This window comes from Dendropsophus ebraccatus, chromosome 7 (genome assembly GCF_027789765.1).
Source record: "Dendropsophus ebraccatus isolate aDenEbr1 chromosome 7, aDenEbr1.pat, whole genome shotgun sequence".
NCBI classification, from domain to species: domain Eukaryota; kingdom Metazoa; phylum Chordata; class Amphibia; order Anura; family Hylidae; genus Dendropsophus; species Dendropsophus ebraccatus.
In genome coordinates this window covers 60,199,019-60,226,599 of record NC_091460.1, presented here as the reverse complement: position 1 = coordinate 60,226,599, position 27,581 = coordinate 60,199,019, and the positions used below count along the sequence as shown (strand labels likewise).

Genomic DNA, 27,581 nt, shown 5'->3' with positions numbered 1-27,581 from the left:
AGTTACTCAGCAATTTTGGTTATGGGTATGCTGTATAAGGCACTGTCCACACACAGTATTTTTGTCAGTATTCTCAGTGTTTTGGTCAGTATTTTTCAACCAAACCAGGAGTGGATTGCAAACACAGAACACAGAAAGGCTATGTTCACCCATGTTGAAATTTAGTGGATGGCTGCCATTTAATGGCAAATAACATTTTTAGGGCAATTCTTTTCCATTAAGTGGTGGCCATCCACTCAATTTCAACAGTGTGTGGTTGAAAAATACTGACCAAAAATACCGTGTGAACATAGCCTTAGGCTGCAAACTTGAGTGGAGGTAAGGAGCTGGCAGGGTTTTCTGCCCATACAGTCTAATGTGACTCTTGCAATTTACTGCCCTGAGAAACTATCCTGGTCACATGGCAGCAATCCTACTGTACTTATGTTTCGTGCCTGACAGCACCATTTGCCAACAGTTTGTTCTTAGTCTTGTGCATCCTGTCTTGTCTGTATTGCAGCCATGTTTAACTGTTATAATAATGGATATAACCCTGAACCCCATTTGTTCTACCGAACTGAACTAAATATTCAAATATTACACAATCTGTAAGATTCATCACAGATTGCTATTGACAGCCTGGCAGGGGGCATACAGCAAGAAATTATAACCCCAAGCAAAACCAAACCACTAAATACAGATGTTTGCCTATTGGTACAGAACCCTAGAAATAGCCCAGGAACGCCAGGAGGGTTTATGTCCGTAATATGGACAATATGCCTGGGAAGACAACATGCCAAACGTAGTATCCCATATTACAGCTGTATTTTGTATGGAGGCATAATAGGGCCATCATAGAGGTGGATTGGCCATCGACTATAATCTCTGCTTTTAATTTAGTTAAACAGATCTTGTGGATTATTTAAAGAGCCTATTACAAGATTCAATGATCGTTTGGGGAGAGCTATATGGACAATCTGCTGTGTGTAATAGGCTGTTCTGCAAAAAGCTGGCCGTAAAACGGCCAAAATTTTAAGTTTTTGCAACATAGCCTCAGGGCCCTATTCCAGGGGACCATTATCATTTGGATAATCGTTAAATTGTCCGGAGCAATAATTGTTCGGTTGAATAGCAGTTAACGATTAAATGATTAACGAGAAATTTTGATCGCTTAATGATACCTGGACCTATTTTTATCGTTGCTCGTTCACAAATCGCTCGCATAGAATAGGATGTTGTTCAGTTGTTCACAGTAGCGACGACCGCAATATCGACAACAAGATGACCGCATGAACGATCATAAGTAACGATCATCGTTCCGTGTAATTGGGTAAACGATTTTAGGTCGTTCGCAATAGCGGTCGTTTATCGTTGATTGTTGAAAAATCACTTTGTGTAATAGTACCCTAAAAAGCCATGAGGCATTTTGTCAGCTAATTGGTAGACCCATAAGGCCGCAGTCTCACATTGCAGTCACCGCATGTGACCAAAACCACACCCCATGTGTATGATGTCCTAGACTACACATGTGCTTATATAAAGAAGAATAAACATACTAGGATTGGCATCCTATGGTTGGAGGGTGGCCATCCCACTGGTGCTAATGTACTCATACCATATATCATACAGAACAGCCATTTCAGAGAAATAAATGACACCATCTCTCCACTGAGCGCAGTAATAATTCACAATATTTATGGTCACATTCACATGCTGGAGACACATCTGTCACCTCCGCATAACCCCACAGTCACCCACTGTACAGAAAACTTGAGCAGCTCGGGATTCTGGGTAATAAGTGAAGCATGCAGACTGTATAACATTAACCTCCTGGAGCAGAGTTTCCTCTTGTTACGCAGGGCACTCACTAACATGATAGACTTTATATTATACCCCATATAAATTGTCCTCCCCACCAGGCTCGGCTAGTGCGCCATAATACAGTGTTGTGTCAGATATACAGATACACAGCGCTAGAATTCACATTACAGTCATATTCAGGGCTGCAGGGCCAACTGGATCCAGTCTGCAAGGAATAGTCCCTGTCTTCAGTATATACTGATTTAGCATAAGGAATTATGTCACTTATCCCTATTTTCCATATTTAAAGGAACATTTCACTTTTACACAGCATGTTTGTGAAGATTTGTAACATTTTCTGTAGATTTATACTGTGGAATAGGTTAAATATTTAGTATTACTGTTTTATTCTTTATTTATTCACAGTTCTGACATCTGCTGGACACACTAGAGTGCAAGGCATTGTGGGCTGGCTGTGTGCTCAGACGACCGCTACACATTCACAGCTCAGATTGTAGTCACATCAGTTCTGCAGGTTACAGTTGTATATCGCAATACAGCTCAGCTACTTTCACTTTAATAGAAATGAGCTGCAATGCCACACACAAACTCAGAGCAAGGGTGGCACTGTTTTTGTAAGGAAGCAGCTTTTTTCTAATCCTAGATAACATCATTAAATGGGCACTTTCACCACTGTCCTAGAGACATGTCAAGGATTTCAATCAGTTGGGGTCTGGGTGTTCAGACCCCCACTGTCCATTAGGAGTCAGGAGATTAAGGGCTTCACTCCCGGCTTGCTGCCTTTTCTGTCTCATTGCTACAATGCAAGTCTATGCAGCCTGTCTCCAGCAGTGATACAGAGTGCCAGGAAGTGAAGCGCCTAGCTAATTGCCTCTCCCGGCTCTATCTAATGATCAGTGTGGGTCTTATCACCACACCCCAAGTCATTAATACTTGAACATGATAATAGTTTTTTAAATTAAGGCTGGGTTCACACTACGTTTTTGCAATCTGTTTTTTTGCAAAAAACGGATAGAAAAAACGGATGCAAAAGTGTCCATCCGTTTTTCCATTGACTTCCATTATAAAAAGAAAACAGATCAAAATGGATTCGTTTTTTTTTTTGACGGACACAAAAATGAGGTCGACCATGTTATTGTGTCTGTTAAAAAAATAGATCCGTTTTGATCAATTCTTTTTAATAATGGAAGTCAATGTAAGAACCGATCAAAACGGATGCACACACTTGCATCCCTTTTTTCTATCTGTTTTTCATCCGTTTTCCCCCCAAATGGATAGCAAAAATGGATTGCAAAAACGTAGTGTGAACCCAGCCTAACAAAAACTATAAAAGAAAGATACATTCAAAGGTGTCCATAGCATTCAAAGGGGAACTATGAGCAGGTTAACTGAATCTATCCTGCTGATAGTCCCCTATTGAGCACTGAGCGCCGAGAAGGAACGTATGTGTCTTATCTGTGTCTTATTTTTGTCCTCAGCACTGTTCCTGTGCTGTTAGTAGTTTACTCCTCAGTCCGGAGCACCGTTAGGGGCACTGCCCTGCCCCAATAGCACCCAGATGCCCTTCTGCTCCATTAATTATCATTAGAAGGAGCAACCAGTTCAGTGCTTTGGGCCAGGGCAGTGCTCCTAACGGTGCTCCGAACCGAGGAGTAAACCACTAACAGTACTGGACCAGCACCAAGGAGGAAGCCACCCTATCGACAATAAGGGCTATCAGCAGGTTAGATTTGTCTAACCTGCTAATAGTTTCTCTTTAAGGATCATTTGCCCTTTAAATAATAAAAAGGTACAGTGCATGGAAAGTGTTCAGACTCCCAATATCTTCACATGGACATAAGTATTCAGAACGTTTGCTAGGAGGCAAGTTTCACACTGCCTTAAATTTTTGGAAAAAACAAGATGGTGTATATTTGTGTAAAAACTACCGCAGCCAGATGTTAGATGTGAGTCAATGGACTTTTAGGAAATGCCATACCTACCTGGCGTTTTTTTGTGTGGAGTTTTTCTTTCCACAAAACACAACATGCTGAGGGTTTGGTGTCCCCCCCCCCCCCCCCCAGCAAACTGTGTTTCTTCCATAGAGTTCAATGGAATCCTTCTGTTCTCAAAAACGCCCAAGGCAAAAAAAGGCTAGTCAAGTCAAAAACACCAGAAAACACGCCAATAATATCTTTGGCAGCTTTTCTGACGTTTTTTTGGGAGGCCAGAATAACGGCACACAAAAGCTGTGTGTGAAGCCACCCTGACACAAATTTAGCTCTGTCTCCTCCCATTTTTCCTGATCATCTCTGAGATGTTTCTGCACCTTGGCTAGAGTCACCTGAGGTACGTTCAGGAGAGATGGGAGCAACTCGAGCATTAGTCCAATCATTTGAATACTTGTGGCTGAAGAAGTTGGATGCAGTCCTAGGGAGTCCAGGAAAACATGGATACAGTCTAGGCTATGTTCAAACACTGTCAAAATGACAGATGTTTTTATTGGATAGCCATTATTTAACGGTGAATAATGTCCGTTATTTTGTAACAGCTGCTGTTATTATACAAATAACGTCCATTGTTATGTAGTGCAGTTCACAGTTTTTCTTTTTGGGTATAAAATAATGGAAATTATTTCCCCGACTATTGCTGACTGTCCAATAAAAATGGCCGTCATTTTGATGGTGTGTGAACATAGCCATAGGCTGTAAATGTATTGGATTCCTCCCACTGGACAAGACCGCATAACTTTTTTTTTTTTTTTTAGCTGTTTGTTGTACGTTTGGTGACCACTAAGTGCTACCTACTTTTAAAATAAAAAAGCATTGAGAGATGTGTGAAAACTCTAAAAAGTCACAGATTTATGCAAATATGTGACTTTTGTAAGGTCTGGTGTACAGTGAATAATACCTCCCCCATTGATTCATGTTTAATAGTGATTTCATACATTTTGGCTCAATGTCTTGGTTACCGTGAGTGTATTACATATTATGGCGAGTAATATATTCTGTATTTTAAGGTATTTACACAGTAAAATTCCTTTAATGTGGCATCTGATAATTCAGACAGTGTGATAAGCTGGCACCTGTTTTCTGCACTAACCTCCTGTATAATATGTAATTTCATAAGACTAATAGAAGACTGAACCAAGACAACCGGTGTGGAAAATTTATATACATTTCTATGACCTTCTGAAGATCCAGAATATTTCATGAATTGGTAGGTACAGGATCCAATGGATGTCGGATTAAAGGAATTTTACTGCAGATATATAATGATATCTATCAATGAATGTTTTGGCAACAATGAACTTTGCTGTAAACGTGACTGCAGACAGATGGAGGGTCACACAGGGCTGGTGCAGTTATGACGGGGGCTCCTTGGCTACAGAATTTTGCTCTTCCGATGTCACGGCCCCATACGATATTTCATTAATCTCCTCCTCCTTTAGCTTTTTATATGAAATATCTGTGTCCTCATCTTCATCCATAGGTTCTTGCTTGTGGAGAACTTCCTTCCGGTACAGTTTATACACTAAGACATATATCCCTGCCTCTGCGGCCTGGAATAGTGCGTATAGCAGTGGAAACATATACATGCTTCCTATAAGGTGTGCAGGGAAGGCGAGCTTCAGGAGAGCTGTGCAGAGCTGGACGTTCTGACACCCTGTTTCCAGAGACACAGTTCTCCTGCAGTTGGGGGGGAGCTTGAATAAAGTGGCCAGTCCATATCCCATTGAATAGCCTATCATAGGCATGATTACTGCTACAATATACACCGATGGGGGAATCGTAGATAGAAGCTCAGGTCCCAGCATTGCTCCAGTAAGGATAAACAGGAGGACCAAGGTGATGAGTAGGGACCAAAGAGACACCTAAAGGAAGGAAAATATAAGAGATGACAATGCTGTATACAAATAGTGCTTATTTATTCTACGCATGAATATTAATGTATAGAAACATGTTTGCATTGTCCTACCTACATAACTATGCAATCTCTCTCTCTCTCTCTCTCTCATATATATATATATATATATATATATATATATATATATATATATATACTGTACCATTTACATTTAGTCTGCTCCACACCAGTATACAATGTATTTGAGTGATACAGAGGCATATCTATCTACTGTATTATGCTTTTTATCCAGTAACTTAGTTAGGAGCAGCCTATGGCATGCTGCCACACTGGAAATAGAAAGTAATAGAAACCGCCAGATATTCTCATAAAGTCAATATAAGAATGCTGATCGCAAGGTTATAGGATCGTCAATCTCAAGGGGACATTAGGTTGAAAATATTAGGAAAATTAAAAGAAGTGTATTTTTTTGAAAATGACCCTTTATGTAAATTAGATCTTTATGTTAAACATATTTCAGTGGTCACTGTCTTTTGAAACAACTTGCCTTCAAGTGACTTTTAACATTTTTGTTACATAAATATTTACACTTTATTTGCCAAAAACTCCTCACTCCTTACTCCAGAAAAAGAGCTTTAAAGCGACTCTGTACCCACAATCTGACCCCCACAAACCACTTGTACCTTCGGATAGCTGCTTTTAATCCAAGATCTCTCCTGCGGTCCGTTCGGCTGATGATGCAGTTATTGTCATAAAAAAGTGGGAGTATCTGTGCCCTAACTTTGCACCACCCCCTCCGTCCCTCCTCCCCACCCTCTTCATAATTAGGAATGTCACTGGAACATTTACTTCTGTTTGAACATTGCACAGGTGTCTTAATGATCCAGCCCATGTGCTGTGGTAACACAGGTGGGGAATAGGAAGCAATCTGCCTGGAGCATTCCTAATGATGAGGAGGATGGGGAGGAGGGACCGAGGGGTGGTGCAAAGTTAGGGAACAGATACGCCGGTAGGGAACAGAGCTGCAATTTTAAAAGTAATCTTTTATGACAATAAAGGGCATCACCTGCCAAACAGACCGCAAGATGGATCTTGGATTAACCCCTAGACGACCCTGGACGTACAGTTACGCCATGGAAGTCTGTCACCAGACGACCCCGTAACTGTACGCCTTGGGTGTTTCTCCTGCTATGAAGCGCACTCCGGAGCAGAGCGCTCTTCATAGGAGGTGGGGGCTGCCTGCAGTGAGCAGCCGGCACCTCACCACTAATGACAGGCTGCAGCTATCGCGCTGCAGAGTGTCATTAACCCCTTAAACACTGTGATCGCGGCTGTGGCGTTTAAGTTTATGTGACAGGGGGAGTCCCCTGTCACTTACTGATCGGGACCCCCGCAGTGTTGCTGCAGGGGTCTCGATCGCTGTATCGGATCGCTGGAGGTCTTTTACCTTCCTCCGTGCAGTCCGATCGGCGATCTGCTCACTGAGCTTGCACAGGCAGGCTCAATGAGCAGATCGGCTATCACACTAATCAATGCTATGCCTATAGCATAGCAGTGATCAGTGTGAATGTGAATAATCACACTAATGTATGTACAAGTCCCCCAAAGGGACTTCAAATGTGTGTAAAAAAAAAAGAAAGGAAAAATCACTATTACACTACCCCACAGCCCCTCCCCCAATAAAAGTTTAAATCACCCCCCTTTCCCATTATATAAATAAAACATATAAAAATAAATAAATAAACATATAATATACCGTAGCGTGCGTAATTGTCCGATCTATTAAAATATAACAAGCGCCATTGCGAACGGTGAATGGCGTACACGAAAAGGGAAAAAAGTGCGCGGATTACCGATTTGATGTTACATTATATATTTATTTATTCACAAATATAGTACTAATAAAAACTAGAGATCATGGCGGAAAAAATGACATCTCATACAGACCCATAGGTGAAAAAATAAAACCACTATAAGCGTCACAAAAGGGCCATTTTATTAATAACTAATTGCCAAAAAAAAGGATTTCATAAAAAAAAATATATATAACATTAGAGAATCTGTGTAAACCTGCATATGGTTGTGCTCAGACTGACCTATAGAATAATGGTATCATGTCGCTTTTACCGTATAGTGCATTACGTAGACACAGGAACCCCCCAAACGTTACCATATTGCATTCTTTTTTTTACGATTTCACCTATTTATATCTTCATAAATAATAACTTTGGGATTCCGTCATACATGTTATGGTAGAATAAAAGACGCCATTACAAAGTACAACTATTCCTGTAAAAAACAAGCACTTACATGGCTTGTAGATAGAAAACTGAAAGTGCTAGAGCTCTTAGAAGGGGAGGAGGGAAAAACGAAAACACTAAGATCAAATCTTGGCCACTAGATGTCTTTTTGCACTTCTGCTGTTCACCGCCTGTTGCTAGGGGAACTATGTCTTTAGTAACAGTTCCATCAGGAAAGAACAAGGGGTGGGGGTGGGGGTGTCATGTGCTTTGTATAGAGAGAATGGGAGAGGGCCTGAAAAAAACTTTATATACCTGAAAGGTAAAGGCTCCCCTCTCATCGCGCATAAAGCTCATTTCTGTTCACATATCACTTTGCAAAGCCATCAATAACCACTAATCTTTTCACATGCCATCTATAGTAATGTCCTGTGTAAATCATCCCCCAGCACAATGTCAGTCTGTACTTTCACCAGCAATAACATAGTAAGAGCATTGAATGTTGCTATATGTTACAGACCAAGGCTGGAGATGGTTTGCATCAACCAGAAGAGTTCTTCATTTGGTTTGATACTAAATCTTTTCCTGCTTTGTGTTTCTCTGCACAATGTAATTGTAAGAAGGTGGCCGATGGGATGTTATCATTTAGAAAGTATTCATCTTGCAATGTGTCATGCACACACTATGCATTTATCTTTTTCATGGAGGAACACAAGGGGTAGTCTGTGCGGATATAATGACTGATTATATGGCTTGGGGATCACTAGTTATTGGCTGTGACAGGGGGAGTGTTGGTGCTCTCAGTAAATTGGCAGATGAGAGAATGGATATATATCCCGACACCGTATAGAGGGCAGGGAGCACCATTACTCATAGACATGTCTGCTCTATGTCTAGCATCTATAAATCAGGCAGTGCCTCGTACTGACAAGTGATGGATATGGCTGTGCTCTTCTAAACAATAACACGTTCTGCATACAACAATACATTACATGCCAGGACAATGTAACTATTAACCCCTTAAGGACTGAGCCAATTTTCCTTTGCGCTTTCATTTTTTCCCTTCATCGTGTTTAAAAGATCATAGCGCTTGCATTAGTCATCTACAGACCCACATGAGCCCTTATTTTTGTGCGACACCAATTGTAATTTCCAACTACAGACTTAACTTTTCCGTGAAATATGCTAAGAAACTGGAAAAAAATTGTTTGCGGTACCTTGCTTGCTTATATAAATGGCTATGACATGATAAGTATAAAAGGATGGTACAGGGCAAGTATAGAATAGGAATGATTAGGGAAGGAAGTGTACACTGCATGTACCGTCAATGACACACAAACAGCCATGTTAAGGGGATGGCTGGGTTGGGGCCTAGTCTGCTGGTTTCTCTATGGCAGAAAGCTTTCAGCATCATGGGTGGTACCTCCGGCAGTAACGTGGATGCCAGAGGCGGATTAACTGTACCATGGACCCCAGGATATTCACAGAACTTGCCCCTACATGCCATATCAATAGATTACCTTAGGCACCACACCTTTCTACAAATTCCCACTATAGTGCCCAACAAAGTTAATTCCCTCAATAGCGCCTCCACAAAGAGTTAATTCCAACAATAGTTCCACAAAGTGGCCCATAAACAGTTAATTGCCTTAATAGTGCCCCCACTCACAGTTAATTCCCCCAACAGTGCAACAATAGTGCCTCAACAAATAATTAATTCCCCCAATAATACCCCCCCCCCTCACACACACACACGGGTAGTTCCCCCAATAGTGCCAATATAGTACATGTGAATGCACCCTTAGGTCCTGTTTACATATACGATGAAGGTTCTGCCTTCTTTGTAGAATCCATACAAACTACTGGACAAAAAAACACCGCATACTTCCTCTCAAATAAATGTCCACTATAGAAGAAAATAGACGGACATCATTAAAGTCTCCTGAGTTCCTGTAACATCCCAACTCGTCAGGAACTTGCCCGCTCAGATAATCAGTGGTTACCCACCTCAATCATTGACTAAGCCGGCCAGTTCCCGTGGGGTTGGGATGTCACAGTAATCCTGATGAAACATTGGTACAGCAGGTATGGGGGACCGGGGGAGGTGAGTATAGCATGTTTAGTATTTTTACACCTCTTTCAGCCCTGTAGAAAAGTTTTCTTTTCCCTGGATACCACCAAAGTAGTATAAGGTCTGTATGTATTATCAGCCTCTGACTGTTCATTCGAATGTTACAGTCACTATGTGAAAAACTCATGCATATATGTAATAATGGAGACAGTGTTTAACGGCTGATGCTTATTCACAAAAGGAACAAGTAGAAATTGTCTTCTCTCTGCAACCACACATGGGGTCTGATATAGTTCATGACCTAAACTAATTATTATTGATTGATATTTACTTATATTAATATTTGCCAAAGCATATACAGTATATATCTCCTGCACGTTCATGTATTACAGGGGTCACAATCTCAAAATACCAAGGATATATGTCAGACTTCCTTGACAAAGGAATATAGTCTTTAGGACGTGTTTGAAACGCAGAACCCCCAAACCGCATCACCAATTACCAGAACATAGTAGATCGGGATTGGTACGGCAGCAGGTTAGCTTGTAGCAAAACTACCTTCATGTATGCTGGGCTCTGCGGTACTACACTACACGATCCATGATAGAACAGGACTATCTCCTTTGGAGTTACAGCAATGTGTTTTTGTGTCTGACATATATCCTTGGTATCGTAACGCAGTGTACATTCAGGCATAGTGTATTTTAAGATTGTGACCCCTGTAACACATGAGCGCAGCAGGAGATATATATGCTTTTCCAGTTTTATCATAGATTGGTGTACAGACAACCAATTATCCTGTCCTGCAGCTAAAGGCAGTCAGTAAATATTGTTACTGGCTACCTAGACTTGGTAGCGCTACTTGTGTTTTATCTTTATATTAATATTTATATTATTCATAAATTATTATAAAATATTAGGCTGGGTTCACACTACGTATATTTCAGTCAGTATTGTGGTCCTCTAATTGCAACCAAAACCAGGAGTGGATTAAAAACACAGAAAGGATCTGTTCACACAATGCTGAAATTGAGTGGATGGCCGCCATATAACAGTAAATAACTGCAATTATTTCAATATAACAGCTGTTGTTTTAAAATAACAGCAAATATTTGCCATTATATGGCGGCCATCCACTCAATTTCAACATTGTGTGAACAGATCCTTTCTGTGTTTTTAATCCACTCCTGGTTTTGGTTGCAATATGAGGCCCACAATACTGACTGAATTATATGTAGTGTGAACCCAGCCTAAGAACATGTAAACATGTCATTGGTGCCATCTTAGGAAGGCTCTTCTTCTCAAGATGAGAGCCAAGTGGAGGAAGAAGCGTATGCGCAGACTGAAGCGTAAAAGGAGGTCAGGGGCAGAGGTCCAAGTAAACGCTTCCTCCATTGCTGTTCACAAGACCTGCAAGCTAAACGGCACTCCAGATAAGGAAGAATCTACAGCCTGTGTGTGATCTTCAACATTCCTTCTATCTTGGGTCTACTGGCTGTCTGCATGAATGTAACCACCCATCTGGAATCATCAATACTGTAGAAGCTGAACAGCCCTTGGTATCTTGGACTGACATGCGAATGCCCCCTGCTCTGAGGAGTTGGACTTTTTAGTTTAATGGTCATGTGCAGCAAGTGTAATAAACATGTTTTGGTTAAAAAACAAACAAACATGTAAACATGTACGATCACTCACAAAATGTGCATAAACTGCATAGAACAAATCTGATAATAAACTTTTATAAAATCATTCAGACTGACTACAGGCATTGTCACACAACTGTTACAGTCTCTTTAAATATTAGCTGCTCAATGTGGGCCCATCTTCTTTTTGGGCTGATCAGCTAATGTTGCTGAGGGGAAGTTGCATATAACCACATTTTTCCAATGTAGTATGGGGGTCATTAATTGGTAGGTCGACTTATGTTTTCCCATACTGCATCTTCATGTTTATCATCATAGGGAATTACCAGGTGTCAGCCAACGCTCCCATTCCAATAGATAGCATTCTTCATTAGAAATCTCTAAACTATTAGTTAGCCCCCCTCAGCCCATGTAGGAATCCCATTGGTAGTTAGCAGACTCCCCCCCCCCCCCCCATGTAGGCATCCCCCTGGTAGTAAGTCGCACCCCCTCTACTTCCATGTTGGCACCCTGCTTGTAGTAAGCAGCACTCCCACCCCATGTAGGCATCCCCCTGGTAGTAAGCAGCACCCCCCATGTAGGCATCCCCCTGGTAGTTAACGGCACTGCGGATCCCCCATGTAGGCTTTTCCCCCTGTAATTGGAAAAAAACAAGAAAAAAAGTCATACTTACCTGCTGCAACCTGCACTGCTGTTTATCTAGCACCAGTGATCTCACTTGTGCACCAGAGTGCTGGGGGAGGCATCGGTCTCTGGTGGCCATAGGCAGAATGCTTCTGCTTCTGGCCATAAGAGTGTATGGCTTCTCGCCAATCACAGGGCCAAATTTAACTATATGTGCTCCTCTGGTAGCCAAGTGTACCTCCAGGAGCAGGGGGCCCGACCCTTGCTGGGTGATGATGCAGGCCAAGGGGCCCACTAGAGCCAATGCACATGTGTTAAGGCTGTCTGCAAAAGCAAGCGTTAACCAGTGCCATGTATGTGTACCCCCTGCCTTTGAGAGCCACTATTTCACTTTCATATCGCTATGGCCTAAGTAATACACAAACACTAGTACACCAAAACTTTGGTGCATTGCCTGAAGTAAGGCAACTACTATTTGGTATAAACCAAAACTCAACATTGCATCTGTAGATTGTCTAATCTAAGGGTGCCTTTACACAGAGAGATTTATCTGACAGATTTTTGAAGCCAAAGCCAGGAACAGACTATAAACAGAGAAAAGGTCATAAAGGAAAGACTGAGATTTCTCCTCTTTTCAAATCCATTCCTGGCTTTGGCTTCAAAAATCTGTCAGATAAATCTCTCTGTGTAAAGGCATCCTAAGTTTGGGCTGGATTAATCAATCAGCCATAGCCACTGTGATACACCTGGCACACTGTACATCTGTCCATGTATGTGTGTCCTGCCTGCGAATCGGACAGTTTTAGTAAATTCCCATCATGGCATACAGTGCTTTTTACTCAAAAGCTTTTCTTCAATGAGGCAAATTTATTTGAAGAGAGTTGTAAAAAGTTCTGTTAAAGGTGTACTCTGAAGATTTTTTTTTTTATCGACTGGTGTCAGAGAGTTAAAAACTCAAGTCTTCCAGTATGTATCAGCTGCTGTTTGCCCTGCAGGAAGTGGAGTTTTTTTTTCTAGAGTCTGATATGGTGCTCTGCTAGTCCAGACAATAAAATATAATTTCATATGCTTCATATAACCTTCTAGCACTTACCTTAAGCAGTATATCAGCAATCCTGCTGTAGCGGTAACGTACAAAGACCCCCAGTCCAATAGGGAGAAGAGTACTACAGAGGGTCAGGGTGACAGCCCCGAGAGGTAGGAACTGCACAAGTGGAGTGTTAATCCATGGACGACTATAAATCCACAGGCAGAGCGGCATTAAAAGCAGCGCCAGTAGTGTAGAAGATGCAGTCATGATGATGCTGGAGGTCAGGAAGACAGAAGACATCATTATTAGCATTAACATTTTATATTAGAAACATTTTAGGGATGTTTAGACAACTTGAAAAAGTAATAGAATCAGTAGGCATACAATGTGTGTGTGTTACATCCCAATCTATGGCTTCCATGTAAGGAGTGGCAATAGATGCTTTGAACTTCTATAGTGCAGCCTCAAAGGCCTCTCTGCCCCATCCTGTAGCACACATCTACATATTCTCCCTTTCTATCACTTGCTGGTCCAATAAATAACCAATAACTGGAATAATGAACTGATGGGCAGATCTGAAGCCAGAGAACAGGATATAAAATATGATTGCACCAAGATAAACTGTTCACAGTGTGGAGGTCAGTCTGACTGGTCTGTGTCCCAGTATTTCATCCTATTCCTTGGCAAAGCAGAAAAATCATTGCAGACTGTACTTGCTTAGATATTTTGTATTATTTTCTCCCTTTCCTTTTATAATAGTTTTGTTTGTTTGTACAGTATGTCATTTTAGTCTCTTTATGTAACCTTTGTAAGCATTCTACTTTTCATATTAAAAACTAAAACTTTAATAATGTGGACCCTTGTATGATCTAGAACAGGGGTGGGGGAACCTTTGTCCCTCCAGCTGTTGAAAATCTACAATTTCCATCATGCCTAGACAGTCATAACTTACTCTTTAACTGTCCAGACATGATGAGAATTGTAGTTTCCCCATCCCTGTTATAAAAGAACCCAATGCCTTTGATAAAGTATTCAACCTTTTGTTAGCTGGAGAGCAGTGTATGTATGTTGGGTACTGTCAGCCCTATTCTATAAGCTGTATTCCATATTTTTCTCCATGGCAGCATGTATCTGGGGTTGGGGAAGTTATGCTCAATTTACTTCGTTAAAGGAGAAGTCCAGCGAAAAATGTTATTAAAGTATTGTATTGCCCCCCCAAAAGTTATTCAAATCCCCAATATACACTTATTACGGGAAATGCTTATAAAGTGCTTTTTTCCCTGCACTTACTACTGCATCAAGGCTCCACCTCTTGGATAAAATGGTGATGACACTTCCTGGATAACATGGTGATGTCACGACCCGACTCCCAGAGCTGTGTGGGCTGTGGCTGCTGGAGAGGATGATGGCAGGGGGACACTGAGGGACACAGGGAACTGGAGGGACACTGAGCATCCCTCTGCCATCATCCTCTCCAGCAGACACAGCCTACACAGTTCTGGGAGTCGGGTCGTGACATCACCATTTTATCCAGGAAGTGAAACCTTGATGCAGTAGTAAAGGCCCTATTCCACGGAACGATTATCGTCCGTATTCGGCCGATATCGGCCGCTACGGACTATAATCGTCCCGTGGAATAGAGTGCAACGATCAGCCGACATCGTTCATGTCGGCTGATCGTTGCAGTCGCTTGTTTTTCAACATGTTGAAAAACAAGCCACTGATATAGCAGCGATCTGCTGCCGTCACTCCGTTGAATAGGATCGTCGGCAGAAGACGCTGCTATATCCTATGGGCTGCTCGGACAATCAGCGATCACCCGGACAGCCCCCCCGCAGCTCCCCACCGCCCCCTCCCGCACTCACCCGCTCGCTGCAGCCGCGTTGAATAGCGGCGGCAGCGAGCATGGAACGAGGAGCAAACGAGCGCTGAGAGTGCTCGTTTGCTCCTCTAAACGACCCGTGTAATAGGCCGTGTAATAGTGCAGGGAAAAAACACTTTGTAAGCATTTCCTGTAATAGGTGTATATTGGTGATTTGTATAACTTTTGGGGGGCAATACAATGCTTTAATAACATTTTTCGACTGACTTCTCCAAACCCTCACACCTTTATATTAAATAAATATGCTATAAATGATATTTGAGGGGGAAAATGCTCATGCTAATTTACATACAAAACAGAACAAGAAATATATTTCAAATCAATATTGGTTTGATGCAATATTTGTGATAGTGGTGCCTATGTATTATTAACAGTACTGCCACACCTCTGCCCCCATGGCTACTCTAATGCTATGACTAATTTATTAATCCCATTTTTATGCCCAGAACACTACTTGTCTCACTATCCGCCATGTCTGTTGAAATGCATATAGGATATCTCAGCAGTATTCACTATGAAGACTTATGAATTGGTGTCTATGGAATATGTAACATTTTTTTTATCTTTATGCAATACTAGAAAATGTACCCGGCGCTGCCCGGGTATAAAGTGTCAGTGTGTTAATTAGATTTGTTCTAAGGTGCCCAGGAGGCCAAGCTAAAGGTATTGTTTCATTTGAGTTAATCAGTGGAATTAGTGTATACCTGTAGTGCATAGTTGGAGGGGTTCTGTATACCCACAATTTATAGTTTTTAGGGGTCTCGCATATCTGCAGTGCATAGTTGGGGGGCTGTATACCTATAGTGTATAGTTGAGGGAGGTCCTGTATACCTGCAGTGTACAGTTGGTGAAGGTCCTGTATACCTGTACTGTATAGTTCGGGGGTCCTGTATACCTGTAGTATATAGTTGGTGCTGTATACCTGTAATGTATAGTTGGTGGAGGTCTTGTATACCTGTAGTTTATAGTTTGAGGGTCCTGGATACCTGTAGTGTATAATTGGTGGAGGTCTTGTATACCTGTAGTATATAGTTCGGGGGTCCTGTATACCTGTAGTAAATAGTTTGAGGGTCCTGTATAACTATAGTATAGAGTTGGTGGAGGTCCTGTATACCTGTAGTGTATAGTTTGGGGTCCTATATACCTGTAGTATATAGCTGGTGGAGTTCCTGTATACCTGTAGTATATTTGGGGTCCTGTATACTTGTAGTATAGAGTTGGTGAAGGTGCTGTATACCTGTATTATAGAGTTGGTGTAGGTCCTGTATACCTGCAGGGTTGTATTTACCCGTAGGGCAGTGTTATTCAGTCACAGTATGGCGGTATTGGTCAGGTCTGGTGTGGCGGTGTTATCCAGTCAGGGTATGGTGGTATTGGTCAGGTCTGGTATAGCGGTGTTATCCAGTCACAGTATGGCAGTATTGGTCAGGTCTGATATGATGGTGTTATCCAGTCACAGTATGGTGGTATTGGTCAGGACTAGTGTGGCGGTGTTACCCAGTCACAGTTTGACGGTATTGGTCAGGTCTGGTATGGCAGTGTTATCCAGTCACAGTATGGCGGTATTGGTCAGGTCTGGTATGACAGTGTTATCCAGCACAGTATGGCGGTATTGGTCAGGTCTGGTATGGCAGTGTTATCCAGGCACAGTATGGCGGTATTGGTCAGGTCTGGTATGACAGTGTTATCCAGCACAGTATAGCGGTATTGGTCAGGTCTGGTGTGGCGGTGTTATCCATTCACAGTATGGCGGTATTGGTCAGGTCTTATATGACAGTGTTATTCAGTCACAGTATGGCGGTATTGGTCAGGTCTGGTATGACAGTGTTATCCAGTCACAGTATGGCGGTATTGGTCAGGTCTGGTGTGGCAGTGTTATCCAGTCACAGTATGGCGGTATTGGTCAGGTCTGGTGTGGCGGTGTTATCCAGTCACAGTATGGCGGTATTGGTCAGGTCTGGTGTGGTGGTGTTACCCAGTCACAGTATGGCGGTATTGGTCAGGTCTGGTATGGAGGTGTTATCCAGTCACAGTATGGCGGTATTGGTCAGGTCTGGTGTAGCAGTGTTACCCAGTCACAGTTTGGTATACCTGTAGTGCCCTGTATATACATGTACTGTATAGATGGAGTAGGGGGTCCTGTATATACATGTACTGTATGGATGGAGTACGGGGCCCTGTATATACATGTACTGTATAGCTGGAGTAGGTGGCCCTGTGTATACATGTACTGTATGGATGGAGTAGGGGGTCCTGTATATACATGTACTGTATAGATGGAGAAGGGGGCCCTGTATATACATGTCCTGTATAGTTGGAGTAGGGGGTCCTGTATATACATGTCCTGTATAGTTGGAGTAGGGGGTCCTGTATATACATGTCCTGTATAGATGGAGTAGGGGGTCCTGTATATACATGTCCTGTATAGATGGAGTAGGGGGTCCTGTATATACATGTACTGTATAGATGGAGTAGGGGGTCCTGGATATACATGTACTGTATAGATGGAGTAGGGGGCCCTGTATATACATGTACTGTATAGATGGAGTAGGGGGTCCTGTATATACATGTACTGTATAGATGGAGTAGGGGGCCCTGTATATACATGTACTGTATAGATGGAGTAGGGGGTCCTGTATATACATGTACAGTATAGATGGAGTAGGGGGTCCTGTATATACATGTACTGTATAGATGGAGTAGGGGGTCCTGTATATTCATGTACTGTATAGATGGAGTAGGGGGCCCTGTATATACATGTCCTGTATAGATGGAGTAGGGGGTCCTGTATATACATGTACTGTATAGATGGAGTAGGGGGTCCTGTATATACATGTACTGTATAGATGGAGTAGGGGGTCCTGTATATACATGTACTGTATAGATGGAGTAGGGGGTCCTGTATATACATGTAATGTATAGTTGGAGTAGGGGGTCCTGTATATACATGTCCTGTATAGATGGAGTAGGGGATCCTGTATATACATGTACTGTATAGATGGAGTAGGGGGCCCTGTATATACATGTACTGTATAGATGGAGTAGGGGGTCCTGTATATACATGTACTGTATAGATGGAGTAGGGGGTCCTGTATATACATGTACTGTATAGATGGAGTAGGGGGCCCTGTATACATGTACTGTATAGATGGAGTAGGGGGTCCTGCATATACATGTACTGTATGGATGGAGTAGGGCAGGCATGTCCAAACTTTTTTCGAAGAGTGCCAAATTTGATGAAGTGAATATGTGCGAGGGCCGACCATTTTACATGCTACCTGCTATATGCTTTATAACACAGGCAGATAATAGCAAGCTGGATACCTGGGGGGCCGTAAAAGTTCGGAACGCGGGCCGCAAATGGCCCTCCGGCCGGACTTTGGACATGCCTGGAGTAGGGGGTCCTGTATATACATGTACTGTATAGATGGAGTTGGGGGTCCTGTATATACATGTACTGTATAGATGGAGTAGGGGGTCCTGTATATACATGTACTGTATAGATGGAGTAGGGGGCCCTGTATATACATGTACTGTATAGATGGAGTAGGGGGCCCTGTATATACATGTACTGTATAGATGGAGTAGGAGGTCCTGTATATACATGTACTGTATAGATGGAGTAGGGGGTCCTGTATATACATGTACTGTATAGATGGAGTAGGGGGTCTACCAGTTATTACTGTGGATGTTGTGAGGCAGCTTCCCTAGCAACCATTGCTCCCTGTGAAAATGAAAGCAGTAATCCTATTGGTTGCTAAGGCTCCAACTGCCGTGTCTGCTGCAGCTAATTATATCACCTGTGTTTGCAGTGAGGAGATTTTCCCATTCATTTCTATGGGGCGCCTCTCTTTCCCCTCCCCCTCCCCTCCTGTACATCTGGCGGGGACGGGAACTTCGCAATAACCTTCCCGGGCACCCAATCTATCTGTGTGCCAAATTTGGGGTCAAACGGTTCAGGCGTTTGGAAGTCTATAGAGGACAGACAGAAGGACAGACAGACAGACAGACAGACAGACTTTGATTTTTATGATATAGATGGCTTCATGTGTAAAATAAATTATTTTATTTCAGATAGAGAAACCCAATGGAGCTGAGTAACCGGAGTGTGTGCACTGGATTGTCTTCTGCTGAGTTTACCCTTCAGCTAAGTATCACAGTGATTGACAAGGATTGACCACATGTAGAAGTTCATTTCTCATTTTGCTGATGGCATCAGACTAAGTTCAAGGAGGCAAAAGATATATCTAACGTGAAGAATATGAGATCTGAGAGTCCACAGATAATATTCTCCCAACTCATATACAGTATGCACAGAAACAAAACAGGGTTATGTCAGAATAAAATCTGTAACTTTAAAGACCCTGGAAACATCAAGGGGGCAGGAACCCTTAAAGGGGTAGTGCACAAAAAAAAATAATTCTTTCAAATCAACTGCTACCATGAAGTGCCAGAGATTTGTAATTTACTTCTATTAAAAAATCTCAAGCCTTCCAGTACTTATCAGCTGCTCTATGCCCAGCAGGAAGTGGTGTTTTCTTTCCTGTCTGATACAGTGCTCTCTGTTGCCTCCTCTGTCCATGTCAGGAACTGTCCAGAGAAGGAGCAAATCCCCATAGAAAACCTCTCCTGCTCTCCAGACTGGAAATAATACCACTTCCTGCTGGGCATACAGCAGCTGATAAGTACTGGAAGGCTTGAGATTTTTTAATAGAAGTAAATTACAAATCTCTGGCACTTCATGGCAGCAGTTGATTTGAAGGAAAAATTTTTTTGGTGCACTACCCTTTTAACCTAACTTTACAGCAGCAGGTGGCCCAGCAGTTTGCACTGTTGCCTAGCAGCAGTGGAGTCATAGGGCCCTATTAGGGCCAGTTCACATGGCGTAAAACTGGCAGAATTCCGCGGCGGAGAATCCTGTCAGCCTCCGTGTCATAATGGCAGTCTATGGGAGGCTCGCGCGCCTCCTCTGTGTGGAAGAATTGGCATGTCAATTCTTCTGAGCGGAGAGGAGCAACAATAGGAGGTGCAAGAGCCTCCCATAGACTGCCAGTATGACACAGAGGTTGGCAGGATTCCTGGAACACCTGTTCCAGAGAAACAAGCGCACCTCTCTTAGTAAATCCGACCAGGTAAATAGGGGCAAGGCTTTTAGACTGGTGTAGTCTTGATAAATATCCCCCATTGTGTAAATTGCTGGAGAATATGTTGGCTCTATAAAAATAATGGCATATGATAATTCTGGCACCTATCTATATACTGTACATGTTTTGTGCATGTTCATTCATGCTTTTTCAGGACAGGCCACTCTTTAAGTCTCTCATCTCACAGTCCTGGACTTTGACAACGAGGGTTGATGACTCCCCGAGTGAAAGGACTTGGCTATTTTTGGTAGTCCAACAGAGAGTGAATGGAGCAGTGGTTGTATAAGCCACCTCATTTACTTGGGAGACAATGGACATACATTCTCATGATCAGTGGGGTCCCAGCAGTTGGGTTTCCATCAATCAGATACTTATCCTGTGGATAGAAGATAGATTTTAATCTTGGAATAATCTCTTAATAGAGTAACACCAAGAACTGCTATTTGACCTATTTGACTTTGAGGAAAGGTTGGTTATATTAGATGAGGGTATAGATTGCAGGAAGCTGCCGTACAAGAACAGTGTACTGGTCCTTCATTCTCTAACAGGCTCTTTGCCAAAAGCAAGCAAAGTATAGATTAGTAAATAGCTGACATTGATTTTGAATCTGATTATTTGCCATTAAGGGTGCATTTACATGTACAGGATTTGATGGTGCAGATTTGATGCTGTGTTCAGTTATTTAGATCAAATCTGCTGCGGATCTGCTGTAGAAAATCTGCTAGGCACTGCTAGGGATCCCGGCTTGAGTGTATACTGTGTGTACAGGGCTGTATTTACCACTAGGTACCCGTGGTCCAGTGCCTAGGACAGCACATTGCAGGGGGGCAGCCCCAGGGAGCAGGGGGAAGGAAAAAAACTTTATTTATTTTACATTTTTTAGTCTCTCACATTCCTTTTAGACTTGCCAGTAAATCTTTTGTCTTTTCAAAAGGGGGGGGGGGGGGGGGTTATGGTAGTATTGGTCAGGTCTGGTATGGCGGTGTTATCCAGTCAAAGGATGGCGGTATTGGTCAGGTCTGGTGTGGCAATGTTATCCAGTCACAGGATTGCAGCAGGGCCAGCTCTAGGTTTTTGCGGGATCTCTGGCCCTCAGGCCCCTCATTCTTCCACTATTCTTCCACTTCTTCCACTATGCACACATCATCCACACACTATGCGCAATCACTGGAGACACCACTAACATACACAAACACACATTACTGACTTACACTGACAGACACAGAGACTGACTGACACTGAAAGACTTACACTGACTGGCTGACACACAGCACTTACAGCTCAGTTTTCTCCCTGTTCATCTATATTGGGCGGCTCTCCACACCGTATGTTTGAGGACCTTCTGGTCATGTGATCAGGTCCTTCACCCTTTTCTCTCTGTGCAGGTCCTGGTCCTGATCGGACTGAACATTAGACCGGGCTCCTCTCCCTCTCTGGGCCCCTAGACTTGCTGACTTGCCCAGGTAAGCCCTGTGCTGACGCCAGCCCTGGATGGCAGTATTGGTCAGTTCTGGTGTGGCAGTGTTAAACGTGACGGCTGGAGCTATTACCAATCTATCAATCCTGTGGAATTCGCTTAGACAAGATGCAGACGACTCTAATCATTCATTACCAGGATTATTGGCAATACCCCCAAGAAAATCATGATGCTAACTGGTGAGTGAAGATGGGGCGTCTTCAGGTTTAGTGCCTAGGGCAGCAGCAGCTGCTAATACGGCCCTGTGTGTGTATACACTCCAGCTGGGATCTCCTCCCGAAGTACCAGGTAAGTACCGTAGAAATTACAGCCATTGTTGCAACGGCCGTGATTACTTCGGTAGTTACGTGGTGTGAACATAGCCTTAAGGTGTATTCTCATCTCAGCTAATATAGTTAAACTTGTAGGGCTCATAAATATTTTTGCAAAAACATTCATTTAGCAAACGTACCTCCTCCTGATATGCTGCTCTTTCCCTTCCACTGTTGACAGATTGTTGGCTAGGTTACCAACCACTACTCTGCTCTAAAAACTGTGGTCTGGATCGGTGTATAAGTATGCCGATCTTAAATTAGACCTCTCCCCCAATTGACCAGCTGGATTCACTAAAAGTTGTGACCTGCGTCTGCCATATGGCAGGCGCAGAATTCTACACCTGGTCCTGAGCAGGTGTAGATTTCTGCCATGATTTCCGCCTGCGAGCAGGCATAAATCTAGCCAGGGAGGAGGCCACGCCTCCTCCTAACCTTGCCACGTCTTCCCTGCTGGCCCATCGGGGAATGAAGGATACAGCTGGCGTATCCCAGGGAGAAGAGGCAAATCTGGGGCTTCTCCCTAGCATACACCAGGAGCGCAGCTTTCATGAATGTCCCCCTATATCTCTATATTTCTACATAACCGCTATAAAAACACCAGCCAGACCACTGTTCATAGAGCAGAGGGGTGGTTGGTAACGAGCTGTCAACAATAGGAGGAGCATATCTGGAGAAGAATTCAAGTCTGCTAAATGAATTTACAGTGGTGCCTTGGATTACGAGCATAATTCGTTCCGGGACCGTGCTTGTAATCCAAACCCACTCTTGAACCAAAGCAAATTTTCCCATAAGAAATCACTGAAATGCAGACAATATGTTCCACACCCCAAAAATAATGATTTTTTAAAATTCTGAATAACATGTAAAAACCTATGAAACAAATATTTAGAAACAGCTGAATGTCATATTATAAGTTGCTGTACAATATAGCAATCAGCATGTGGAGTATAATGTACAGTAAGTGCATAAACCTGAAAAAAACAGCAGCAGTCTGTAGATACAGGGTGGAACTGCAGATCCCCATAATGCAGTAGTGTAGTACAACAGGCTAGAAGAGAGAAGCAGGGCTGCTGTAAGGGGTCTGTGTGGTCACATGACAGCAATGGGGAAGGGGGGGGGGTGTTCAGCATGGAACAATCAGGAAGCAAGAATCACAGAGCTGTGCTGGAGGACAGTGACAGAAACTTTTATATACAGAAGTGTGTATAGCTGAGTGTAAGTACTGGTACAGGACAAGAATGGAGAGGATTGGAAGCACAAGGGCTGACAGAGACTGCAGGGAGCATGAAGGAATGAGCAGGGCAGATGTGGGCACATAAATGCAGCACTCTCTGTCCGGGGAGAGAGGGGTTACAGCTATGAAGAGATTACCTCCACAGTCCTGTCCCCTGATGTGAGCCCCAGCCTGAAGTGGATTTGCTATAATTTGAAAGGTGATGGAGACTTCCTGGGTCAGAATACAGTGCTGTAGACCCCGCTATAAAGATCATGCCCCTCCCCCACTCCCTCTCCCACCCAACACAGAGAGCTCTTAAAGCAAAGCAAAGCTCTTAAACCAAGTTACAATTCTGAAAAACTGTGAGCTCTTCTTGCAAAACGCTCTTAATCCAAGTTACTCTTAAACCAAGGTACCACTGTATTTGCAAAAATAATTAACTTGACGAGTCCTTCAGGTTTAAATATATTAGTTGAGATGAGAATACCCCATACATTTTTTCAATTTGCTTGAAAGTAGCCCGCAAACCTCAGGAAGAATCCTTGTGATCAGATTTTTTTCCCCCAACATATACTGTGGACTGAGTACTCAAAAACTGAGAGTATTTCCACTGTGCATAAATGGTTCTTTCCTTTTAACATATATCGTTTCACTGACTTCCCTTTATCAGAATTAAGTTGCTGCATAGTCCTGTGGCTGTTAACTTCTTGATATATATCCCTTTACAGGTTTATATGTATAATATTTGCTCTATAGTTCAAGCAGTTTTCACATGATAAACATGACAATACAAAGAACAAAACAAAAATGTGGAAAAAGCAATAATCTGAAAACACGGAATAAAAAAAATCCTCTAAAAATATTTCTAAAATATAATCTTGAAAACGATGACCTGCAATCATTTCAGTGATGGATTACCAGGAATTCAGTCTGTCCATGAAAGAAACTGTGTAATGTGTAAACTTGGTAATATACAATGATGGGTTTTCCAGTTTGTATTTGGGTAATTGTCAGAATAGAATGGGACAAGTTTCTTCTGTTACTGTAGTATCACATCACAATATAAAGCATAAATGAAAGTGCGTAAAAATGCTGCCAAATGTGTAGAATAAAAGTGCACGCTATATAAAACATGCTATAATATTTAAACCACCAATGGTTTTCATACACTCGTCATTTGCATGGAACCTGACTCTGTTGCTTAGCCTCACTCCTTGAAATAATTTTTAAATATTTTTACCTTGTCGCAGAATAATATTACAAATGGTGCAGATCTTTCAAGATTATGGAACACATGCATGTCAGTAGTCTCCTGCAATTCTCTATAGTGACCAAATACTTTTCATATTGGGTAGTTATATTTCATACAGCTGTTTATTGATGACCTATGGCTCTTTCCTATTGCATACTGAGCTTTGTAGTTCCACAATGTGCTGATGATCACGTTACATCCTATCCTGTAAAAAAACAAAAAAACCCCACTCTTCCTCCCTCATTGAATGTGTTTTGCTCCTCTCTTCTCTTCCGCCACCCTTGTCCCCAGAGCTGAGCTCATTTACCTGAGATTCATGTCTCCATTCACAAGAAGTGACATGATGTTGGAGAGGTTTCCTCCAGGACAGCAGCCACATAGTAGAACAGCAATAGCTGCTACTTCATTGAGGTTGAAGATCAAAGCCAGGAGGAAAGCCATCAATGGCATGAGGACAAACTGGCTGATGAGAGCCAGAAGGACCCCAATGGGTCTTCTCAGATGTTCTCCTATCTGACTTACTTCCACAGTACAGCCCAAGCCGAGCATTGTCACACAAAGAGCCACCCCAACAAACACACTCAGCCCATGGTTCAGCGGGCCATCCCAGAAAGGAGTAGAGGTGGCTAATGTCTCCGGTAGAACCCCCTGAAGCATGGCAGTCATGATGGTTGGATCTGTCCTGTTATCTCCAATGAGATATGTGTCATTGGGATCCAGCAGTGACCCCTCTGTAAAGTTTTCCCCATAGTTCCATGGTGGAAGATCAGATACATCCAGAGGGCTGGCACTAGAGTTTTCCATTTTATGACCCAGTTTTTCTCCCTTGTTTGTGAATGAGCTGTTACAAGTGAAGGAGGAGGAGGTGGAGGAGGAGGCAGGTTGCCCCTATCTCATCCTCAAGCAGCAGCCAGGCAGTAATCTGACCAGGATGAAGCTTCTTCTCCTCTATCACATCTCATGCAGCCGTCCAACCTCACCCTCCCCACCACACCCCCTACAGCATCTGATGCAAAGGAGCAGCTGAAGGTCTATCCCAGCCTGGCCAACCTGCTGCTCATCTTATTCTTTCTTTAGTTATTGCATCTAAAAAAACAAAAACCATACAAATACATGGAGCACATATGTGAGCAGTGCTCACCAGTGAGATAACATGACAGTCATTTGGCTTTGTGCTTCTTGCACTTTATGATGCGATACATTGTCAGCACTGAAAGGGTCCTGAGATAAAGCAGAGTCTGTCAGCAGGTCCCCGGGGAAATGCTGCAAATGTACAAATATATTATAGAGGGGGAAGAATATGTGCAAGTGCTATAACTGCAAATCAGGATATGTTCATCACATTTATGGAACAATCTTTACAGTCTTATGATATTTCCAAACGATATTATTGTTTCATATAATAATAATAATATTATAGTGGTATAGTAGTGTAATAATACTACTGTGTAATTGTGAATAAATGTGGTAATATAGTGGATATTGTATTTTTCCCTGTAAATCATCAAGTATTACCAATGTACACTCCAGGGTGTAACGCTACTCATCTCTGTAAAATCAAATATTATTTACGGACATGCAAATGGAAAATTCCCCTACTGTTTATCCCAATGATAAGTGATAGTGAATAATATACAAGTATGTAACAATATAACAATACTATGATGCATAATGTGACCATTTATAACATGGCAGACAGTACATTGTATAATAATGTTCTTTGCGTTGATATCGATTGTAGGTATACATGTTTATTGGATATATTTGAACTATGAGGACATGTAGCCTAACACGTATCTATACTTACAGGTAATCTCAGGACAAGCTGTCAAGTATGTGCAAGTGAGGAACAACACTATTCCTGGCAATGACTGCATATTGCATTTCCACTAGCTTTTCCCAATGCAGCTTTAAAATTTTCAAATGTCCCTAAGTGGGTGGAGAGTAGCTGCTATATTGTTTCCTATACAGTGCATACACTTAAGAGGGGTTCCTGTTTCCCTATGTTTTCCCTGCTTATAGAACACCTTCTACAAGCAGCAACATGGAGTACATTATAGAGCAGTATTAAGCAGTGTAAACTTTGAATAAAGAAGACATAACACTTACTAGAATTTTCAACTTAGGGCCCTATGACACCAACAGATATCTAACATATTTTTACAGCCAAAGCCAGGAACAAACTATAAACAGAGAACAGGTAATAAAGGAAACACTGGGATATCTCCTCTTTACAAATCCATTCTTGTCTTTGGCTTAAAAAATCTGTCCGATAAATTGGTCAGAAATCTGTTGGTGTACTCAGCGCTCGTTTGCTCCTCGTTCCCCGCTCGCTGCCGCCGCTATTCAACGTGGCTGCAGCGAGCGGGAGGGGGCGGCGGGGAGCTGCGGGGGGGCTGCTGCCGATGCTCCTATTCAACGGAGCGACTGCAGCAGATCGCTGCTATATCAGTCGCTTGTTTTTCAACATGTTGAAAAACAAGCGACTGCAACGATCAGCCGACATGAACGATGTCGGCTGATCGTTGCACTCTATTCCATCGGACGATTATCGTCCGTAGAGGCCGATATCGGCCGAATACGAACGATAATCGTTCCGTGGAAAAGGGCCTTTAGTCTGCTAGTCTCTCTCTCTGCCTGTGTATCCTTCTGTAGCTCCCTCCTCCTTCCCTTTTCTACACTGCAGCATGCAATCTGACCCTTCAGTGACCTGACCCATCTGAAGGTACATCTTAACAGTTTTTCAGTGTGAATGATTAGGAGACAAAGGAGAAAAAAAATTACATTGTTAAGTAGAGAGAGATAAATGCTTTTTTTCTCTGCTAAGATATATTACATAGTTTCTTTTATAAGCTTGTACTTTTGATTTAGTTTGTTAGCAAAGTTAGTGACCATTTCAGCTTATCACTAGCGTTAATGATGTGCTGACAGCCCCTCTATATTTATAGAAAGCTGTGTAATGGTAAAAGTTTCTGTGTTTACTTGTCTTGTATAGGAATACAAGACACACATATAAAATCAAGTGATATCTGAGATATACGA

At 42.4% G+C, this 27,581-nt stretch overlaps 1 protein-coding gene across 1 annotated transcript; it reads right to left on the bottom strand.

Moving 5' to 3' along the window:
- Positions 1-3,911: 3,911 nt before the first annotated feature.
- On the bottom strand, positions 3,912-25,429 carry SLC10A4 (solute carrier family 10 member 4). Its single transcript, XM_069976527.1, has 3 exons — positions 24,847-25,429; positions 13,318-13,528; positions 3,912-5,653 (listed from the first exon to the last, which is right to left on the bottom strand). The coding sequence occupies exons 1-3, from the start codon at positions 25,341-25,343 to the stop codon at positions 5,144-5,146; spliced, it is 1,218 nt and encodes a 405-aa protein (XP_069832628.1). The 5' UTR covers positions 25,344-25,429; the 3' UTR covers positions 3,912-5,143.
- Positions 25,430-27,581: the final 2,152 nt, after the last annotated feature.